At 34.6% G+C, this 18,731-nt stretch overlaps 1 protein-coding gene across 2 annotated transcripts in view; it reads right to left on the reverse strand.

Annotated features, from left to right (window-relative positions):
- LOC136043043 (ubiquitin carboxyl-terminal hydrolase 19-like) overlaps window positions 1–18,731 on the reverse strand; it is a 34,640-nt gene continuing 15,909 nt past the window's right edge. The window contains exons 3-4 of one of the 2 annotated variants that reach the window (XM_065727948.1): window positions 12,562–14,618; window positions 1–2,036 (exon numbers count right to left, since the gene is read on the reverse strand). In XM_065727948.1, the coding sequence (XP_065584020.1) occupies window positions 1,825–2,036; window positions 12,562–14,618 (2,269 nt within the window). In that variant the 3' untranslated portion in view covers window positions 1–1,824. Of the gene's footprint in view, window positions 2,037–12,557; window positions 14,619–18,731 lie in introns of both variants that reach the window. The other variant, XM_065727949.1, reaches the window with a different exon arrangement.

Here is an 18,731-nt window from a genome sequence, read left to right on the forward strand (position 1 = left end):
TAAATTCTACAGACTTTAATTGAAAGGTTGCACAAATGCATAGTAAAACATAATATTTCAAATTTTGAATAAAAATCATCACAATACAAACTTTGAGACAGATAGCAAGCACTGGCAAGTCATAAAATAACACTCTCTATTTAAATAATATCACTGACCACAGTAAAAATAAATGGTTTCTCAAGGAGGACCATGTCTAAGTTTACAATGCATAATGCCCAGCCAAAGAGTGACAAGTTAACTTCTAAGAATCAATTCATCAGATCAGAATTTCTCCTTTTTTGCATTTATTTGTCTTTGTAGGGTGATAATAACTTAAGATTTCGAGCTTTAAAGCCAGCTTCAGAATTGCGAAAGATAATTGGCGTAATAGGGCATAATTGTGCAACTCTCAAGGAAAAAGTGGGTTTCTTTTTAATAAGATTTTTTTTCTGGAAAATAATTTTTCTAAGAGCTCGAAGCATTGAAAGATTTTGCGCTTTAGTGAAAGTCACACAATTATGTTTTATTCTAACTCACGGAACCGTTAAAACAACACATTTAATTATACAAATCGAGAGATTTTTCGAAAAAGAATAATATACTTTATTTGGGACACCCTACAAACGTCGCTTGAATGCAAAATTGGGTCCAGGTTTTTATAAAGCGTTTATTTTTTAGCCTGCTTTGAAAAACACTACAAGGGAAAACTTATACCTCAACTTCGTAAACAAAAAGTAAATTTTTCTGTTAGTTCTGCAGACAATGCTATGGAGCTAGGACTTGTTAATAAAAGAAAAAAAAAACGGAACACTTTATAACTTTGGGTTTATTCCAAATGAACTTTTAAGTCTGAAACTCCCCCCAACAATTTAAAAGGTTTCTCAATTAAAAGCCACATCAGATTAAGAGTGATCCATAATTCTAAAAATTATTTATTCATAACAACTAAGTCATGGGACTAAATATATTTTCCTCTTAGCTTATCATCATTCAACTCGTTGAGATATGAGCCGTTCACAAGGTAAACTGGCTTAACTCATTCCTAAAGTATTTTTCAGTTTAGTGTTAGAGGACTTGAGATTGGCTCAAAGCTTTGCATGTTTACATTGAAATCCTTTGATAATAAAGACTAATAACCGAAGATGATGTGATACTGATCATTTTTTTTTTTTGCCAATTTCACTTATTTCCCACTTAAATGTAGTTAAACTCATTCCACTACTTGAATATATAAGTAAGTGAAAAAATGTTTCCCGCCAAATGATTTGTACATTATAGTCAAATTCAGCATAAATGAATATTGTTCGTTACTTTTGTTCTCTCTTTGCTTAATATAGTGATTAGCAACTGAATGGCTCAGATATATGGACAGAATTGCACACATTTCAATACTTTCGACAAGAGTAGCGTCAATGCATGTAAACGAAGGGGGTGGGCTTGGGCTTTTCAGAATCTACGGGGAGGGAAAGCAATTTTCTTATTTTTTTCCATTTTGTGATGAAGCTACCCCCCTCCATAAAAATACTATCTTCAATGGATATAACAAATAAAGGCTATTTTCCAAGGGGAGAAGGACAAAGGAAAAGTGCAGCCCTCCCCTAATTGACGCCACTACTCAAAACCTTCTTTCAGCATTACATTTAAGAAATCATTGATACTCTTGGCAAATAGCCACTTAAAAATAGCAGCACTGAAAGTGAAACACTGATAGAAAATCAACTTCTAAAATATGGTACCATGACTTCTGTTTTAAGCAGCATTACTTGATAACTATCAGATTTGAAAAATTCTCTATGCTACCACAATATGTTGTTCAATATAGTGATATTCAATGAAGTAGGACTAGTCCATTGTCCGAAAGTCATCGCATTCTCCGCCACCATTTTCATCAACTTCCAGATCAGAATATGAAGACATGCCATTGGTGCAAACATTTGATTCATAATCCGTTTCAAGGTGATCTCGCCTTCTATAGAATAGTATATAAGCGTCTTTCGAGATTATATCATCTGACTTGACGGATTCAACCAAAGAGTCATCAAAAAGACGCCAGTCTAAAAATATATAAAAAATATACAATACAAAATATATCTTGTGTTATTATCTTGGACAGACTCATCAACCTAAGACAAGGCTCAAGCAACAAGTCTCATGTTTTCCAAATATATAATCTGTGTCTCACATCTTCAACTGTTTACATGATATAAAAAACAAGATTTTGAAGCTTTACAGAACTTTTTTTTATCTTATTACCCAAGTAAAGAAAAAGAAAAAAGAAAAGAACGAAAACAATCGCCTAAATATATTTTATTATATTGAAAATCTTCTCCCAAATTTAAATACGCTTTTTTATTTCGAACTAGATTGCATATCTATATATAGTTTTGACAACAAATACTTGTAACCTCCTCCATACTCACGGTTGAGCTTTAAACATAATTTTTGTTAAGCCAAATGCTTGCCAATACTTCCACAAAAGTTACTGAAGAGATATCTACCTAATACAATGTGTTTTATTGCTGCAATTTTAGTATATAGTTTTGATTTGAGTTCTGCAAAGACTTGAAAGGTAACTAAAGTTTTTCTTTACTTCACAATCTATAGACTTATCCTGAGGTGTTGGTTTTTTTTTTACTGATAAATCCACTTCTGGGAGTTAGTCAGCGTAATCTTTTTAAACTTGTAAACAGGTCTTACAGGAAAGGCCATCTATTTTATCAGTCCACCCACGTGAGAACACTGCTTATAAAGGGGGGCAAAATAGGTTTTTACAGGCACAAACAAAGACTGCGAAATTGTAATAGTGCCAGCTTCGTATGGAGTTTTTATTTCACGGAATAATAACATAATAGCCACAATATATTTGAAAAATTTCGAATATTAGAAGTATCTAATGGCACTTAAATAAAAAAGAAAACATCAACGAAGAGAAAAATAAAAGAAACTTCAAACAGTAATAACAAATACAATAACTTCTGAAAAAAAAGAATTGAACAAAAAACCTATAGAAGCAGACTTGCCCAATTGTGTCACAGGTGCACTATGCTAATCTATCCCCACTTCTACCTTGTGTTCAAGAACTAGTAAAGTTTACATTTTTCGCAGATGAGTCGACATAAGATCAGGCATGATGAATAAATAATTTGGATAAGGTTCGAAGACGATAGCGACAACGGTATTGGCCCAAATCATTCGGATCTTTCCAGCAACGAAGATGATTGATGCCTTTATTTCAAGAAGAGGACACCCAATTTGGCATTGAGTCAAGCTCAGCGGTTAGAAATATTACAACAAAAGAAATTACAGATCAGGAGATCCAGGAAACTGACCAAGCATAATCATTTTATCATTGTAAATTAAACAATCAGTTTACTTTTTTAGTTCTTTCCAGTAATGGTTAATATTATGGAGTTTTTTCTCTTAAGTCGATTTTTCAACAAACAGAAACCAGTGTTCGACAAACATATTGTTCATACTAAAGCTCAAATGACACTTGTGTGGCTTATATAGGTTGATTTTAAAATTTTAATTGATAGGCTAAGGTCACTTGGAGTCACAGGTAGTATTTTAAAGTGGTTTGAATCTTATTTGATAGGGAGGTCGATACGTGTATGTTTTGATGATGTTATATCTAATAAATTTTTTATAAGTTGTGGTGTTCCGCAAGGTTCTGTTTTGGGTCCCTTACTATATCTTGTATATGTAGATACTATGCGGTTTTATGTTCCGGGTGTTGTTAATACTTCTTTCGCTGATGACACGGTATTTTCAGCTGCTGCAAGAAATGCTGATGATCTTGTGGAGAAAATTAATCAAGCTTTAAGTCATCTTTTAATTTTTACAAAGATTAGCCGTTTATCAGTGAATGTTTTAAAAACTCATTTTATATTATTTAGTAGGAAAGGAAGTCCAGTTGATTTAAATGGAAAAATATTTCTTTGTAATAGGCCATTGAAACAAGTAGCTGTGGTGAGATACCTTGGTTTCCAGCTTGATCAAAATCTGAATTGGAAAGCACATGGTGATCAGGTGGCAGCTAGGGTATCTAGAGGGCTTGGATTGATTCGGCGTCTGAGAAATCAGTTACCTCATTCTGCCCTTTTAACTCTTTATCATTCTATTGTCATGCCTTATATTTCTTATGGTTGTGTGATATGGGCTGGTGGATTTTATACAAATTTTAAACGTGTTCAGGTTTTACAAAATAAAGTTATTAGACTACTAGGAAATTATGTCCATGGTGAAAATGATACAGTTAATTGCTATAGGAAACTTATGATCTTTAATGTTAGCCAACTTCATGATTATCAACTTGCTATATTTGTATTTCAGAGTATTTATGGTTTGTCCCCTGAAATTTTTCGTCAAATGTTTATAAGGAATTCTTCATACCACAGTTATGAGACTAGAAATATGGATGATTTGGTATATGAGTGTCGCAGCTCTCAGAGGGGAAGTTTTGGTCCCAAGTTTGCTGGACCAGTAGTGTGGAATTCTTTACCAATGAGTATAAGGTTATCTGAAAATGTTAGCCAGTTTAAGAGTAGACTGAAGAATCACCTTCTGAGTAGAAAATAAATAAATAATTTAAATTGGATGGCTTATTGATTTGTTTTTTTTAAGTGTTGTTGTTTTTTTTTTTTTTTTTTTTTTTTTTTTTTTCTTATTCTTTGTTTTCCTGTTGTTTTCTTGTTCCCAATTTTTTTGTTTCATTTTGTTTGTTTGTTTGTTTTTTTTTTTGTTTTTTTTTTTTTGTTTTTTGTTTGTTTTTTTTTTTGTTTTTTTTGTTAATGTTGTTGGTATTGGTGCTCATTAATGTTTATCAGCCACTACTAACAAGTCTCTGACTTTCTAAAGTGGCTGATGTGGTTTTTTTTTGTATATTGATGATATGTATAATAAAAGTGTCTCTCTCTCTCTCATATAGTTGATAGAGAGCACCTCTTTATTTGTAAACCTTGGTTAGCTTTATGATATTGTGATTGTTGTTGGTGTGATGATAAATACAAAAGAGACTACTCAACATTTGAATCATTTCAGTAAAGCGCAAATGGCACTGTGGCCATCAAAGGTTCAGATGGCGGTAGTCCTACACCTGTTTCTGGTAATTTATGTCTTTTTTTCACTGTGAATTGATTATTTATTTTAGTTTCTATTTCCTTAGAATTTATTTTCTGATCTGCAATCAGATCTCTTATTTTAATGTTTGACGTGATTATTAGTTTTATTTATTTATTAGAAGGTATGTTTTGTTCATTCTAAGTTTGAATTATAATATGACTTTATTTCTACTTTGTTTCTTAGGTCATAGTATAACTTTTACTTTTCTTTGAAAAATTTATTTCTTTGAATTTGTTTTTCTTCTTCTTTAAATCAATCTAAAAACAACCGAACCAGATCTTCATATTCTCCTTTTCCTACGAAAATAACACCGTCTATCATACATCCTTTTCAAGTGCTTCGGTCAAGTGTCTAGATTGGATGGATGGTTTTACCTTTTGCATGTTCTAACAACAGTTGTTTTTTTTTAAATAGATTAAACAAAAAAACAAGTTTTTTAAATGAAAGTAAGGAGCGACATTAAAACTTAAAACGAACAGAAATTACTCCGTATATGAAAGGGGCTTTTCCTCCTCAATGCCCTGCTCTTTACGCTAAAGTTTGACTCTTTCTCTTAACTCTACTTTTTAAAACAGTAAAGAACTTTAGCGTAAAGAGCGAGGTATTACGAGGAGGTAAGCCCCTTATATGCGTTATAATGTCTGTTCGTTTTCAATTTTAATGCTGCTCGTCACTTTCAGTAGAAAAAACTTTTCATATTTATTTTTTCATTGTCTTTTTAAATAATGCTAGAAAATCCTGCGCCCCCTCCATTGAAAGTCTCTTCCCCCATGAGAAGTTCCTCCATGGAAAGATCCTCCCACGTAGCCCCTCCCCTCCCTCAACTCCCCCCCAAACTAAAAAAATCCCCCTGAAAACGTCTGTACACTTCCCAGTAACCATTACTATATGTAAACACAGGTCAAAGTTTGTAACTTGCAGCCCCTCCCACGGGGACTACGGGGGAGTAAGTCGTCCCGAAAGACATAGTTATTAGGTTTTTCGACTATGGTGAATAAAATGGCTATCTCAGAATTTTGATCCGGTAACTTTGGGGAAAAATGAGCGTGGGAGGGGGCCTAGGTGCCCTCCAATTTTTTCGGTCACTTAAAAAGGGCACTAGAACTTTTAATTTCCGTTAGAAAGAGCCCTTTCGCGACATTCTAGGACCACTGAGTCGATACGATCACCCCTGGAAAAAAAATAAATAAAATAAACACGCATCCGTGATTTGTCTTCTGACAAAAAAAAATGTGAAATTCCACATTTTTGTAGATAGGGGCTTGAAACTTCTACAATAGGGTTCTCTGATACGCTGAATCTGATGGTGTGATTTTCGTTAAGATCGTATGACTTTTAGGGGGTGTTTCCCCCTATTTTCTAAAATAAGACAAATTTTCTCAGGCTCGTAACTTTTGATGGGTATAACTGATCTTGATGAAATTTATATATTTAAAATCGGCATTAAAATGCGATTCTTTTGATTTAACTATTGGTATCCAATAGTTCCAAAATTCCATTTTTTAGAGTTTTGGTTACTATTGAGCCGGGTTCTTCATTTTTCTTTCATTAATTTACTCAGATATAACAATTCCGAAAAAAAATTGTTCATAGTTAAAGAAAAAGATTATGCATCAGAAAACCAATATTAAAAGCAATGCCACCCCTCGTATTTTTCATAAAAAAAACTTATTATTCATTAATTGTCAAAGTACTTATTTGTCGGAGGTCCCGAGTCAATGCATATTAAACCTGTAGAAACAGTCATGGCGTAATAATTGTGTTGCGGAGCAACACTACTGCTTTCGTAGTTTTTTTTTTGTTTTTTTGTTGTTTTTTTTTTTTCACCGTGATCAGCGACCTGTAGCTCCGAAGTGGTAAGAGTTAAAAATTTGAGATTTTTCAGAGGGAACGGAAACGTGAAACAGAGTAAAAAAGTTCCAGAGAAGTTCCTAAAATTTCTAACAGTTTTCCATAAAAAAAAAATAAAACCGTTTTTTCTTAGAAACTCTGCGTTCGATGTTTGGCGTCAAGTTAAGACGACCCTAGCTTTGGAAATAAACTTGTTAGAAATACAGTTATGCTGAACTCATGTAGAACTTTCATTTGTCTCTTCGAGAACCGGAGTACAAAATTCCGTAGCTCTTACAGATTTCCCGGAAATAATTCCGGAAAAGTCCATCTCGTTCCGATTTTTTTTGGAATTTTCGATTTTGATGTTTCTTATATTTTTATCGAGTAGTGCTATGAAAAGTATGCAAGAAGAAGTGAAGTGTTCTATATACCAAGTTGCTTCGTTCTCCCAAGAAATAATTTCCGAAGTTTCGACGTTCTAGAGGTAACTTTTGTTCTGGACCAGCTAGAATTTTTTTTCCAACGCGGTTCGACAGGTCTCAATCTCCTAACAACTGGAGCTTACAATAGTTTCTCCGAAATAAAATTCCTTCTTTGGGTTTTTCTATTTGGAAGTTTTGTCATGCCCTCGGGGCAATTTAAATTTTTTTGTGAATTTGGTTTGTTTTATATTTTCCTAGTTTAGACCATCAAAAGTTAAGCAGAAAACTATAAAACGTTATTTCCGTATCTCTTTCAGATTTCCCGGAAATAATTCCCGAAATGTGCGTCTCGAAACATAATACTTCGAACTGGCGTCAAGTTAAGACGGCCCTAGTTTCGGAAGTAAACGTTTTAGAGATAAAATAATTATGAACTCATATAGAACTTTTATTGATGTTTTCGAGAACTGAAGCATGAAATTCCGTAGCTCTTACAGATTTCCCGGAAATAATTCGGAAAAGCCAATCTCGTTCCGATTTTTTGAAATTTTCGATTTTGATGTCTATTTTATTTTTATCCAGTAGTGCTATGAAAGTTATGCAAGAAGAAGGGAAGTGTTCTTTATACCAAGTTGCTTCGTTCTCTTGGAAATAATTTCCGAAGTTTCGACGTTCTAGAGGTAACTTCGGTTCTGGGCCAGCTAGAATTTTTTTTTCCAAAGCGGTTCGACAGATCTCGATCCCATAAGACTGGAACTTGCAATGGTTTTCCGGATATAAAATTCCTTCTGTAGGTTTTTTATTTAGAAGTGTTGTCATGTCCTCGGAGCAATTTAAAAATTTGAAATTTTTCTGAGAGACGGGAAACGTGAAATGGATTAAAAAGTTCCTCAGAAAGTGTGTAAAAATTCCTAATAGTTTTCCAGATAAAAAATAAAAACCGTTTTTTATCGCGTATCATTTCCAATACACTCCAGAAGTACCAGTACGAGTTGTCGGATCTCAATCAAACTTCACAGAAAGTAAGTCTGACGGGCCTAGTTATCCTTTTGGAGTTCAAACTTGACCTTATCTGTGGGCGGAGGGGGGTCCAGTTATATGATATCGACATTAGTTTAACCGCGGTATTTTAGTTGTTACCGTTATAACTCTAATGAATTGAATTAAGTGTGATTTTTGATGTCATGGCCATATATGAAGCTTTTAGCCAGTAAATCGAGGTTCGGTGAAAACGGCAGAATAAACTTCTTATTGGAAAGACTCAAGAATAATAAGCTGTTACTGAAATATTAGGAGTCCTTTTTACTACATACTCCTTCATTATGAATTTTTCACAGAAAAATATCTTCTGATGTTTGTTGCCAAGTAGTTTGCAATTATGCTATGCGTAGATAGTTATACCGACAGATAAATTGGCAACACGCAAGGTGCCTTGTTATTTTAGAATTCGAAATACGGTGACTCATGTACTGCGTCATTCTGAGTCATAGGAACCAATCAGCTTCTTCCTTTCGCAGGGATTTTCCAAATCACAAAATTGGTTCAAACAAGTTTGAAACGAAGCAATCTTAGTTGATTGTGAGACAGCTAGACAACTAGAAACGTTTAGATTATCTTTTGCAAAAACTGTGAAAACCTATCATCATAGAAAAGATGGGGCGCGTACGCCGGGATCATATAAAGAAAAAAGATGATATGTAGTGCAAACTGTGGTTTAATTCGTATCGTATTATTCTGTTGTACAGGACAAATTCTAAAAGTTAAATTTGGTTTCTAGTTTCAATTATTTAAAGAAATTCTGGTTTATCTTGAAATTGTAATTATCCATCCTATAAATATTCAGAATTGTCAACTGTGTTATTGTGTTATTCTCGTTTATTTCTGGACCAGCTAAACATTTTACCAAACTCAGTTTAGTAGGAGCTCGAAATAAAACCATATCAAAGATGCTTCAAGATAACAATCGAAGCCGCATTAGAAAAATGTCCTCTGAAGGACATAATGGAGACTGTTGCTCCGCAACTGTGTCCATAGGGCACACTTGCACGTGTTGCTCCGCAACTGTGCCCTAAGGAACAGGGCACAGTTGCTGCAACACTTCCCGTTGCACAGGCAACGGAGGTCTAGTTTTGTGTTCGAATTGCAACAATTTGATGTTAGAAATCAAAACAGGATGTGACACAGAGGCAAATTGTAAAAATGAATTCTGGGACTTCTGGATATTCCGCAACATTCTTCATTGTGGTTATTATTCATTTGACATATTACTTCATTATTTCCAGAATTTGTACGAATTCATAGAGAGTACTGCAAAGCGGTAAGGTAAAATATTTTCTCTGCTACAAAAAGAGCGCAAATTGTAACGCTCTCCCAGCCCAAGCAATTCTTTCTGCATGGTTGGAGACCAGCTATCCAGTGTTTCTGAAATTAAAAATTTTTTCACTTTTTGCATCCAGTTATTTCTTGTTAAATATAGCCATTTTCCACCGTCCTAATGACATCAAAATTTACAAGCAATTGCCTTTCCACAAACTAACAGAAAAGTATAAGCGAATGCACTAAAACAATCCGAGTAATTGTTGGGTAATTAGAACCATTACACAAAAAAGGATTAAGTAAAAAAGTAGGATTGGTTTCTACGCTATAAACATTAATAAAAAAAAAAACATGAAAGGTAATATCTCTCATTGGTTTCTAACAAATACATTCAGTGACAAGCTTGCCTAGTAAGCTAAGCTGAAATTTGTTTTTCAAGCCTAAGTTATTGATTTTTCCACCCAGATGTTTCAGACAATTATTTTTGACACTTCTTTTTCAACAAGCTAGCAGAAATTTGTTAGCAAACATGTTAATCAACAATTGGACGGTGAAAAAAAAAACCACAAAAAACAACCTGAATCTCAAATCAACTTCTGTAAAGTAAAATAACTTTTTTTCTTTTTATTAGAAATCAGACTACACGACCAAGTTTAAGTTATTTTGTTACGCTGATTACCAATAACTTAAAATTGTTATATTTGTAAGTTCTGCCACCAGCATCTAAAAATTTTGTTTATCACCATTATAACATAAAAATTCACTTTAGATAAAATTTTGAAAAAATTTCAGCCAGCATTTTTAAGACAAAATTTAGATTTTCCCCGTCTTAGTATCAAATTGACCGAACTGGCCTTACCAAAGACAGGCCTTATATTTCGGTTCAATTAACAATAAATAAAAAAAAAACAAGTTTTTTTAACTGAAAGTAAGGAGCGACTTTAAAACTTAATACAAACAGAAATTATTACTTCAATGAAAGGGACTGTCCCCTCTTTAACGCCCCGCTCTTTACGTTAAAGTTTGACTCTTTCTCACAACTCTAATTTTTGAAACAATAAAAAACTTTAGCTTAAAGAGGGGACGTTGAGGAAGGGACAGCTCCTTTCATAGACAGAATGATTTCTGTTCGTTTTAAGTTTTAATGTCGCCCCATACTTTCAGTTAAAAAAAAACTTACTTTTCTTTTAAATTTAATTCCTGAATGTTTCTGAATTTGAATTTGGCTCACAGTATAAGAATAATTAAAACAAAATTCGCATATTAATTCTATTTTTTAACTAATAATAACCAGTTGTTTAAGGATGACCCGTGAATCACAAAGACTGTTTAATTAAAATAATAACCTCTTGTAAAAGTTAAGAAAGAAAAATTAGCGTAAGAGCGAGCTATTGACGAGAGGCAACCCCCCTCATATACATAATATTTTCTGTTTGTTTTAAGTTTTAATGTTGCTTCTTACTTTCAGTTGAAAAATAACTTGTTTTTATTTAATTGCTGATCGTTTTTTAAATAATGTCGGGAAAACCAGCTCCTCCTCCATGGATAATTCCCTTCCCCCACGATAAATTTCTCCATGGAAAGATTCTCCCACGTAACTTAAATTAGTGATATTTGCGGGACTAATTTTGTAAGCAACAGAACGGCTAAAGAGGTCGAAACTATTTTTATGAAAATAAAAGTCACAAGTTGAGCTATTCTCAAACGACTGAAATGAATGAAAGAAAAGACCTTTAAAAGATATACGTAATATTTTATGTTCTTTTTCAATTTAAAGTTATTCCTTACTTTCAGTTGCAAAAAAACTTTTGCAATTCTTTTTTTTTTAATTTAATAATAACCAGAAGCCAGAGACATACAATATCTTTGGTTTATTATCACATAAAAATCATAGTTATAAAGCTGCTTAAGACAAAATTAAATGCTAAGATTGGTCAGAAAACAACAAAAACAAATTATTGCTTATATCGGCCATAGTTTAACAAAATTCGAACTTTAACGTAAAGAGCGAGGTATTGACGGGGGAGGGGTGACCTTCCTCATATAAGTAATATGAGGGGGTTCGCCCCCTCGGCAATACCTCGCTCTTTACGCTAAAGTTCGAATTCTGTTCCAATTCTTTAAGAATGACCCCTAAATCACAAAAGCCGTTTAATTAGAATAATTAGCTCTTTTGAAATTACTAAAAATACTTTAGAGTAAAGAGCGATATACTGACGAGGGAACGAACCCCCTCGTATACGTAATAATTTCTTTTCGGTTTTAAGTTTTAATGTTATTCCTTACTTTCAGTTGAAAATACTTGAATGGCTATCTCAAATTTTTAATCCAATGACTTATGGAAAAAATGAGCGTGGGAGGGGGCCTAGTTTCCCTCCAATTTTTTTGTAATTCAAAAATGACACTAGAACTTTTAATTTCCGTTCGAATGAGTCCTTTTGCAAAATTCTAGGACCACTGGGTCGAAACGAACACCCCTGGGAAAAAGACAAAAAATCACGCATTCATAATCTTTCTTCCACATTCAAAATTCCACCTTTTTGAAGATAGACATTGAAACCTCTACAGTAGGGTTCTCTGATACGCTGAATCTAATGGTGTGATATTCATTAAGATTTTATTACTTTTAAGGAGTGTTTACCCCTTTTTTCGAAAATAAGGCAAATATTGTCAGGCTCGTAACTTTCGATGGGTAGGACTAAACTTGATGAAACTTATATATTTATAACCAACATAAAAATCCGATTCTTTTGATGGAGCTGTTGGTATCAAAATTCCGTTTTTTAGAGTTTCGGTTACTATTGAGCTGGGATGTTTTAACTACGGGGGGACAATTAACCACAAACTGTTCGGTTAATTCTTATAAGGTTCTAAAATACGTACTTACCAAACTGGCCGAGATCAGTGGATTTTCCATTGAGCAGACGCGCATATGCTGTGTAGTGGCCTCCATAAATACTACCTTTATGATTTACAACACCAAACAAATCATAAACAGCACTTTCATTTACTTCTTGTATAAAGGGAGAGAGATCTAAATTATTCAACGTAAATCCTACAAAAGTATCTATCTTGTTTCTTGTAAAAGAATTTTTAAACGAAAATCGTTTTAGATGAATAATCAAGATTTTGGGAAGTTTCCAAATTCCCAGTTGTTTTGTTGCCTGAACGTGTTCTTTGCATTGTGAACAATACCAGGCTTCCTCTTGACTGAGCGTTTCAGGCTCTTGAAACAACCTTAAACAATCTTGCACGTGTAATGCATAGTCATTCACAAAACCAATCATTTTAAAATCCAATTGTTTTTCTTTCACTGAACAACAAACAGAAGACTCAGGATTGCAACGCCAATCAACTGTTAGATATCTTGTAGATGGGTTCACTAAACCATTAGTTTCAAACCTCTTTTCAATTCCTTCGCCGTCCTCATTTAGGCACTTCATATAGAAGTAATCGTTCAGGGATGTTTCACCGACCTCTTCCCCTTCGTTTGAATTCAAGTCAAGAGTACCTTTGATCGGTACAACTTCTACAAAACGACGTGCATGGCTTAAAACCTCTAATTGTAACTCTTGAAAACTGATTCCACTGGACGGGATCCCAACACAAAAAGGAACACCAACAAATTTATATCTAGATTTGAGATGACATGCGTGTACGTTTATATTTTCTATCTTACATCGTTCACTGCAATAGGCAGCTTTGCATCGTGAACATTGAAATTTGCTACTACCAACTTTTAGATCACACTTGTTACAAGTCACTGGTTCAAGAAGCCTTTGAAACACTAGATGCCAGCTCAAGCCAGGCTTATTGCAAAGTTCATAGGCAACTAAAAAGTTTGGATTTCTAACAAGGATGTCATCATCTACAACATTTCTCAGCATTCCATTCAGAATATCAATGATTTGTAGCTCATTGCTAGATATACCTGTTCGATATGACAAGATATCTTTTAATTGATGACCGGTTGCATCTTCTTTAACCTCAATAGAATGTTTCTCAGGCCGTCTCTTAGTATCAAGATAGAATAAGTGAATGGTGTAAACTTTAGGTAGAGTAGGAATAGGAACAGAAAGTGACAAAAAAGGATCAAAGGTAACAGATTTTTTCTTGCACTGTGGACAAATGAGGCAACTCTTAAACTGGCCATGGAAAAGATCCACAATAATCGAATCATTTCGCAGCTTATATTTGTCCCAGGCTTCCTTTGCTTTCATTCTATCACTTTTATCACTAGCATCTTCTTTGTCTTCAATATAGACTTTCTCCTTTACTCGATTCAAGTCCTCATGTACGGCATCTAATAAGAATGTTAAAAACTCTTGCGCATCATGTTGCATATATCCCGCAAATTGTGGAACCTTTTGACTTATAAGCTCCTTAAGCTTGGCCGGAGCGATAGAAACTTCAAGTCCTTCCCACAATTTCCTTAGAACAGCAGAAAAATTGATAGCACAGCTTCCGTTAGTGCCCAGTGGGTTATCCCTGTTAATATCTTCCATGAAACTTGAAACTTCAAAATAATTTTTCAACTCAATGGTATTTATAAGACACTGAATGACGGAGTTTAGATAGCAAGTATTGCCAATATTATCAAGACCAACAAAACCAGGCCGGTGTTTGTCTGGAATTCTGTTGAAATTGCCATTAGTGATAGTTTCCTGTTCTGAAATAGCGTTAAGGTTTTCACTGGAGCTTAAAGGAGTTCTGGCTCGATTTATTTTTTGAACATTAGAAGAAGACTGGAAGGATGTCTGAGAAGGATGAAGCGTTAATCTATTCCAACTTTCTTCGCTAGTTTTAGTGAGGGAAATGGCTATTTTCACTGAGTTCACAGTACAGCTGCAATCCTGTGGTTCTATTTCACCAAACACTTGAGGATTCCAAACAAATGATGTATTATAGTTCGCAGAGTTGTGGCAAGCGTGGAACGCTGTATTTCTGAAAAGATGAAGAGATAAGTATCTGTCAAACTTAGGTTCCAGTTTTAGGCAGGTTCTGACAAAAAAAAAAAAGATTTATTGCGACAAAGAATCATGTTTTAGGTACAAAGAAAGGAAGAGAAATAAGATTTCAGTGTTGTGACACTGAATCACCATTTCACTTATATATTCTTTTTCTTCTCATATTTTAAGACATGATCCGAAAGAAAGAACAACCAAAATACTTTTATTAGGATTCTTCAACTTATAATCTAGCAGATTGAAGGCAAATAAGTACACGAAGAAAACAAATGAGAAATTAGACAAGCAATCACTTTCCATTCGGCACGAAAACTTCATGCAGTGATCAAGCAGTTCAGACGCTGCCTTTGGTTTGCTCCTTAGCTCCAGGCTGTAAACTATAATTTAATTCCTCTTTTAACTGGTCAACTGCCAATGAAAAAAATAGCAGCCAGGAATATATCCATCTTTATCAAAACATATTTTTAGTAAAATCCACTGTTCCTTTCGCATTGGCATTATTTAAAATTCAACTTTGACTTGAAGAGGCTAAAAGGTCTAGTACACACATTTAAAGACGAAGCAAATAAGATGAATATCATTTATTTTTTTAAACGTTTCGCAGATACACACAGCCTTTCAAATCGGAGCACAAGAGCCGTACTTGCAAATGATCAAAAACCGCAAAAGAAGCAGAAAAAAGCTGTATCTACACCAGGAACGGTACATGGTTTCAGTAAAATGCCCATTGCCGAAAGTTATAATGGAACAGGAAATCAACTTTGTTTGTCAACAGAAAAACCTCACTCAGAAAAATATAATAAAGAAAGGAAACGCCAAAAGATACACAAATATCAAGAATTCATAGCCGCAAAATACGAGTTCCTGGTATCAGCTTTTTGCTTTTAGCAGGGCACCACGCCTGCAGATAATCTGCAGCCAAACAATAACGTCATCGCATTTGATGTCATTGAGTTTTCTGCTATCTCAAGAAGTTTTATTTTTCTTTTTTCTCCTTTAAAAAAGCATCACTGTTTATTTCTGCAATCGGACAGTGTCTTTTTTTATGCATCTACGAACTGCACCAAAAAAAAAAAAATTCGCTAACACAGAGACACATTGGTTCTTTAACATTTTACCACCTGACCATTTTATCGTCTTGTCTTCGTTTTCCAAGAGTGAATTTTTTGGTCTATCCTTGGATAAATTATCACTATTTTCCCGTCATGAAAAAAAAATGTCATCGCTTTTAGGTCTTCCAATCAAAAGCTAGTTGTTTTTATATGTCATTAAAAACTGTTTTCGTTTTTATAAGGATCATTTTGTCTTTTATAGGTCAAATTGGGCCTCAATATAGGCAAATTTGGCACTCACCCCCAAAGAAAACAATTTGCTAGACCCAAAATTATTCTAGTCAGCTAACAACAAGGTATGTAAGTTTCTGTGAAAATGACTCCCATTGAAATTGCATCCATAGAAGATTGCGACTGTTGAAGACCGCACTTACGGAATATGACACCCATGGAAGATCTCAGCCGTGGAAAACTGCATAGACACAACGATGTACCTACAAACATTGCAACTATAATTAATTCCTATGGTGACGATTACAACTACAGAAGAAACCACCCACGCTGAATTCTGGCCATAGTAGTTTTAAGCCCGGTGATACAAAAATAATGATGATTTTTTAAACAATTTGTGAAGTTGCTGATGGTGTCTCAGAGAAGAAAGTTAGGAACGCAGCTAGGAATACTAGTCAAAAAGCTTTATGTTTAATAGAGAGGAGAAGGGGCTTATGCGAGAATTATCTGAGCGATACATTTTATGAAAACAAGTGGAATGTAAAGAAAGTGGAGAAAGCACTAAAATATTAACTAAGGAGGTGAGAAGCGGAAACCACAGATAAAATACTGAGGATCTGCAAGATGCAGTTAGACGGCATAATAGTAAAATATTATACTGGCATGTTAAGAAATTCACAGGGAGTAGTCAATCCAGACTTTCGCCAGTTAAAGATAGGGACGGGGCCACAATTAGTGATAAGGAAGGAATTAAAGAGAGATGGAAAGAAATTTTTAGAATATGCTAAACCGAGAGAGAGTTGAAGGAAACGATGTAAAGGAAAATGAAAAAGTTTGTAATACCTTGCATGTGAAGGAAGATTTGTTTTGTGAGAAAGAATCAGCGACAGGACTAAAAGGATTAAAAAATAACAAGGCCCCAGGTACTGATAGTGTTGTAAATGAGTTTCTTAACCATGGGTGTTTCTGAGGTTAAAAAGGAGTTGCTGAAGATTATGATTTTTAGAAAAGGAGAAGTACCTAGCGATTTCAGAAAAACCCTAATTAAACCACTGTATAAGACAGGTGATTAGAGTAAGTTTGGTAATTATCGCGGCATTCGCCTGGTATCGGTGAGTAGCAAATTACTTAGTAATATGATATTTTTTAGAATGAGAGATGCTGTAGACAAAGTGTGGTTTTAGAAAGGGTAGAGAATGTGTTGGCTGAATTTTCATTCTTAGGTTAATAATTGAGAAGTGCCTGAGTTAACAAACACCTTTGGTCCTCAGTTTATAGATTATGAGCAAGCGCTCGATTCTGTTGATAGAAGAGCTATAGCGAAGGTCTCATCCTTGAATGATATACCAGACAAATACATTAAAGTCATTAGTGCTATGTACGAGAATAACACTGCTGCGGTTAAGGTAGGAAATGAGGTTAGCAACTGGTTTCGTATTATATCAGGAGTTAAGCAGGATTGAGTTCTAGCCCCTTTTATATGGATCATTTTGCTGGACTTTGTCTTAAGGAGCAAAGGAAAGGCAATGGGAGAATAAGGAATCAAATGGGGAGGAAAAACTTTCCAAGACTTAGGTTATACTGATGATTTAAGCATCCTAGATGAAAGTGTGAGCAACATGAATGAACTTTTAGAGGCTTTGCAAGTTCAGGGCGCTAGAATAGGTTTGAAAAATTATGTTAAGAAGACTAAGTCGCTAAGGCTAGGAATAAGTGAAGATGAAAAGGTAGCGGTGGGTGACGAAAAGATTGATCAAGTGGACAGCTTCCCTTACCTTGGTAGTATTATTTAGTAAAGACGGTGAGACCAGTGAAGATGTTAAAAGTAGAATAGTCAAGGCTCAGGGTGTTTTTTTTCACAGTTAAAGAAAGTTTAGAAGAACAGGAAGATAACTCTAGAAACCAAGATTAGAATATTGGAAGCTACAGTAAATAACAGTGGTCAAATATAGTTCTGAAGCATAGGCGCTCCGAAAAGCGGATGAATATTTGCTAGATGTTTTCGAGAGAAATTGGCTACGGATTGTTCGGGTACCCGGCTGACTGACTGGATTTCAAACAGTAGGCTGTACGAAAAGTGTGGTTCAATCTAGCTTTCTAGGGCTATAACGAGAGAAAGGTTTAGATGACTAGGGCACGTTCTGCGGATGAAGGATGACAGATTGCCGAAAATTGTCCTTTTTGGCCAACTGTCTACGGCTAAGCGGAAAGCAGGCCGTCCGCGGTTGGAACGAGAGGATGTCACAAAGAAAGACTTCATGGAAATGGGAACTTCCTGGGATGGGGTAAAGAGGGAGGCTTTGAATAGATTGGGATGGAGGAGGAGCGTGCGTAGTAATGATGGCCTCAGGAGGCTTGATGCTGTGGTGAATTGTTAGCAGTAGCAGTATACTTTTTGAAACGACACTAAAAAACAAGTAAAAAAAATTTTGTCATCAGACAAAGGATCATTTCTTTTTTATATAGCCTTTTCCCACGACATTGCAAAACTTTGACTGCTTTTATTTGGCTTAATTTGTCTATGTCATTCCGAAAAATACCACGTTGCCAATTCTTAAAAGCGAGAAAACTGTTTGAAACAATCTACGTTCGTGGGAAGTTTTTTCTAGGTATTTAGACTGAACAGAGTATATAAAGACCACAGTCTTTAACTGGATAATAGCATTTGATTTTGATATGTCAGTGTCAATAATGACACATCGTCCGATCACAAAAAATTACATACACATTTTTTTCAACAATTATATTTCAACTCTTTCCCATGTGAAAGCAAAAGCATCACTTATTTTGCATGATCACTTCTAAGC

The sequence above is a fragment of the Artemia franciscana genome, unplaced genomic scaffold, assembly GCF_032884065.1.
Source record: "Artemia franciscana unplaced genomic scaffold, ASM3288406v1 Scaffold_289, whole genome shotgun sequence".
NCBI lineage: Eukaryota > Metazoa > Arthropoda > Branchiopoda > Anostraca > Artemiidae > Artemia > Artemia franciscana.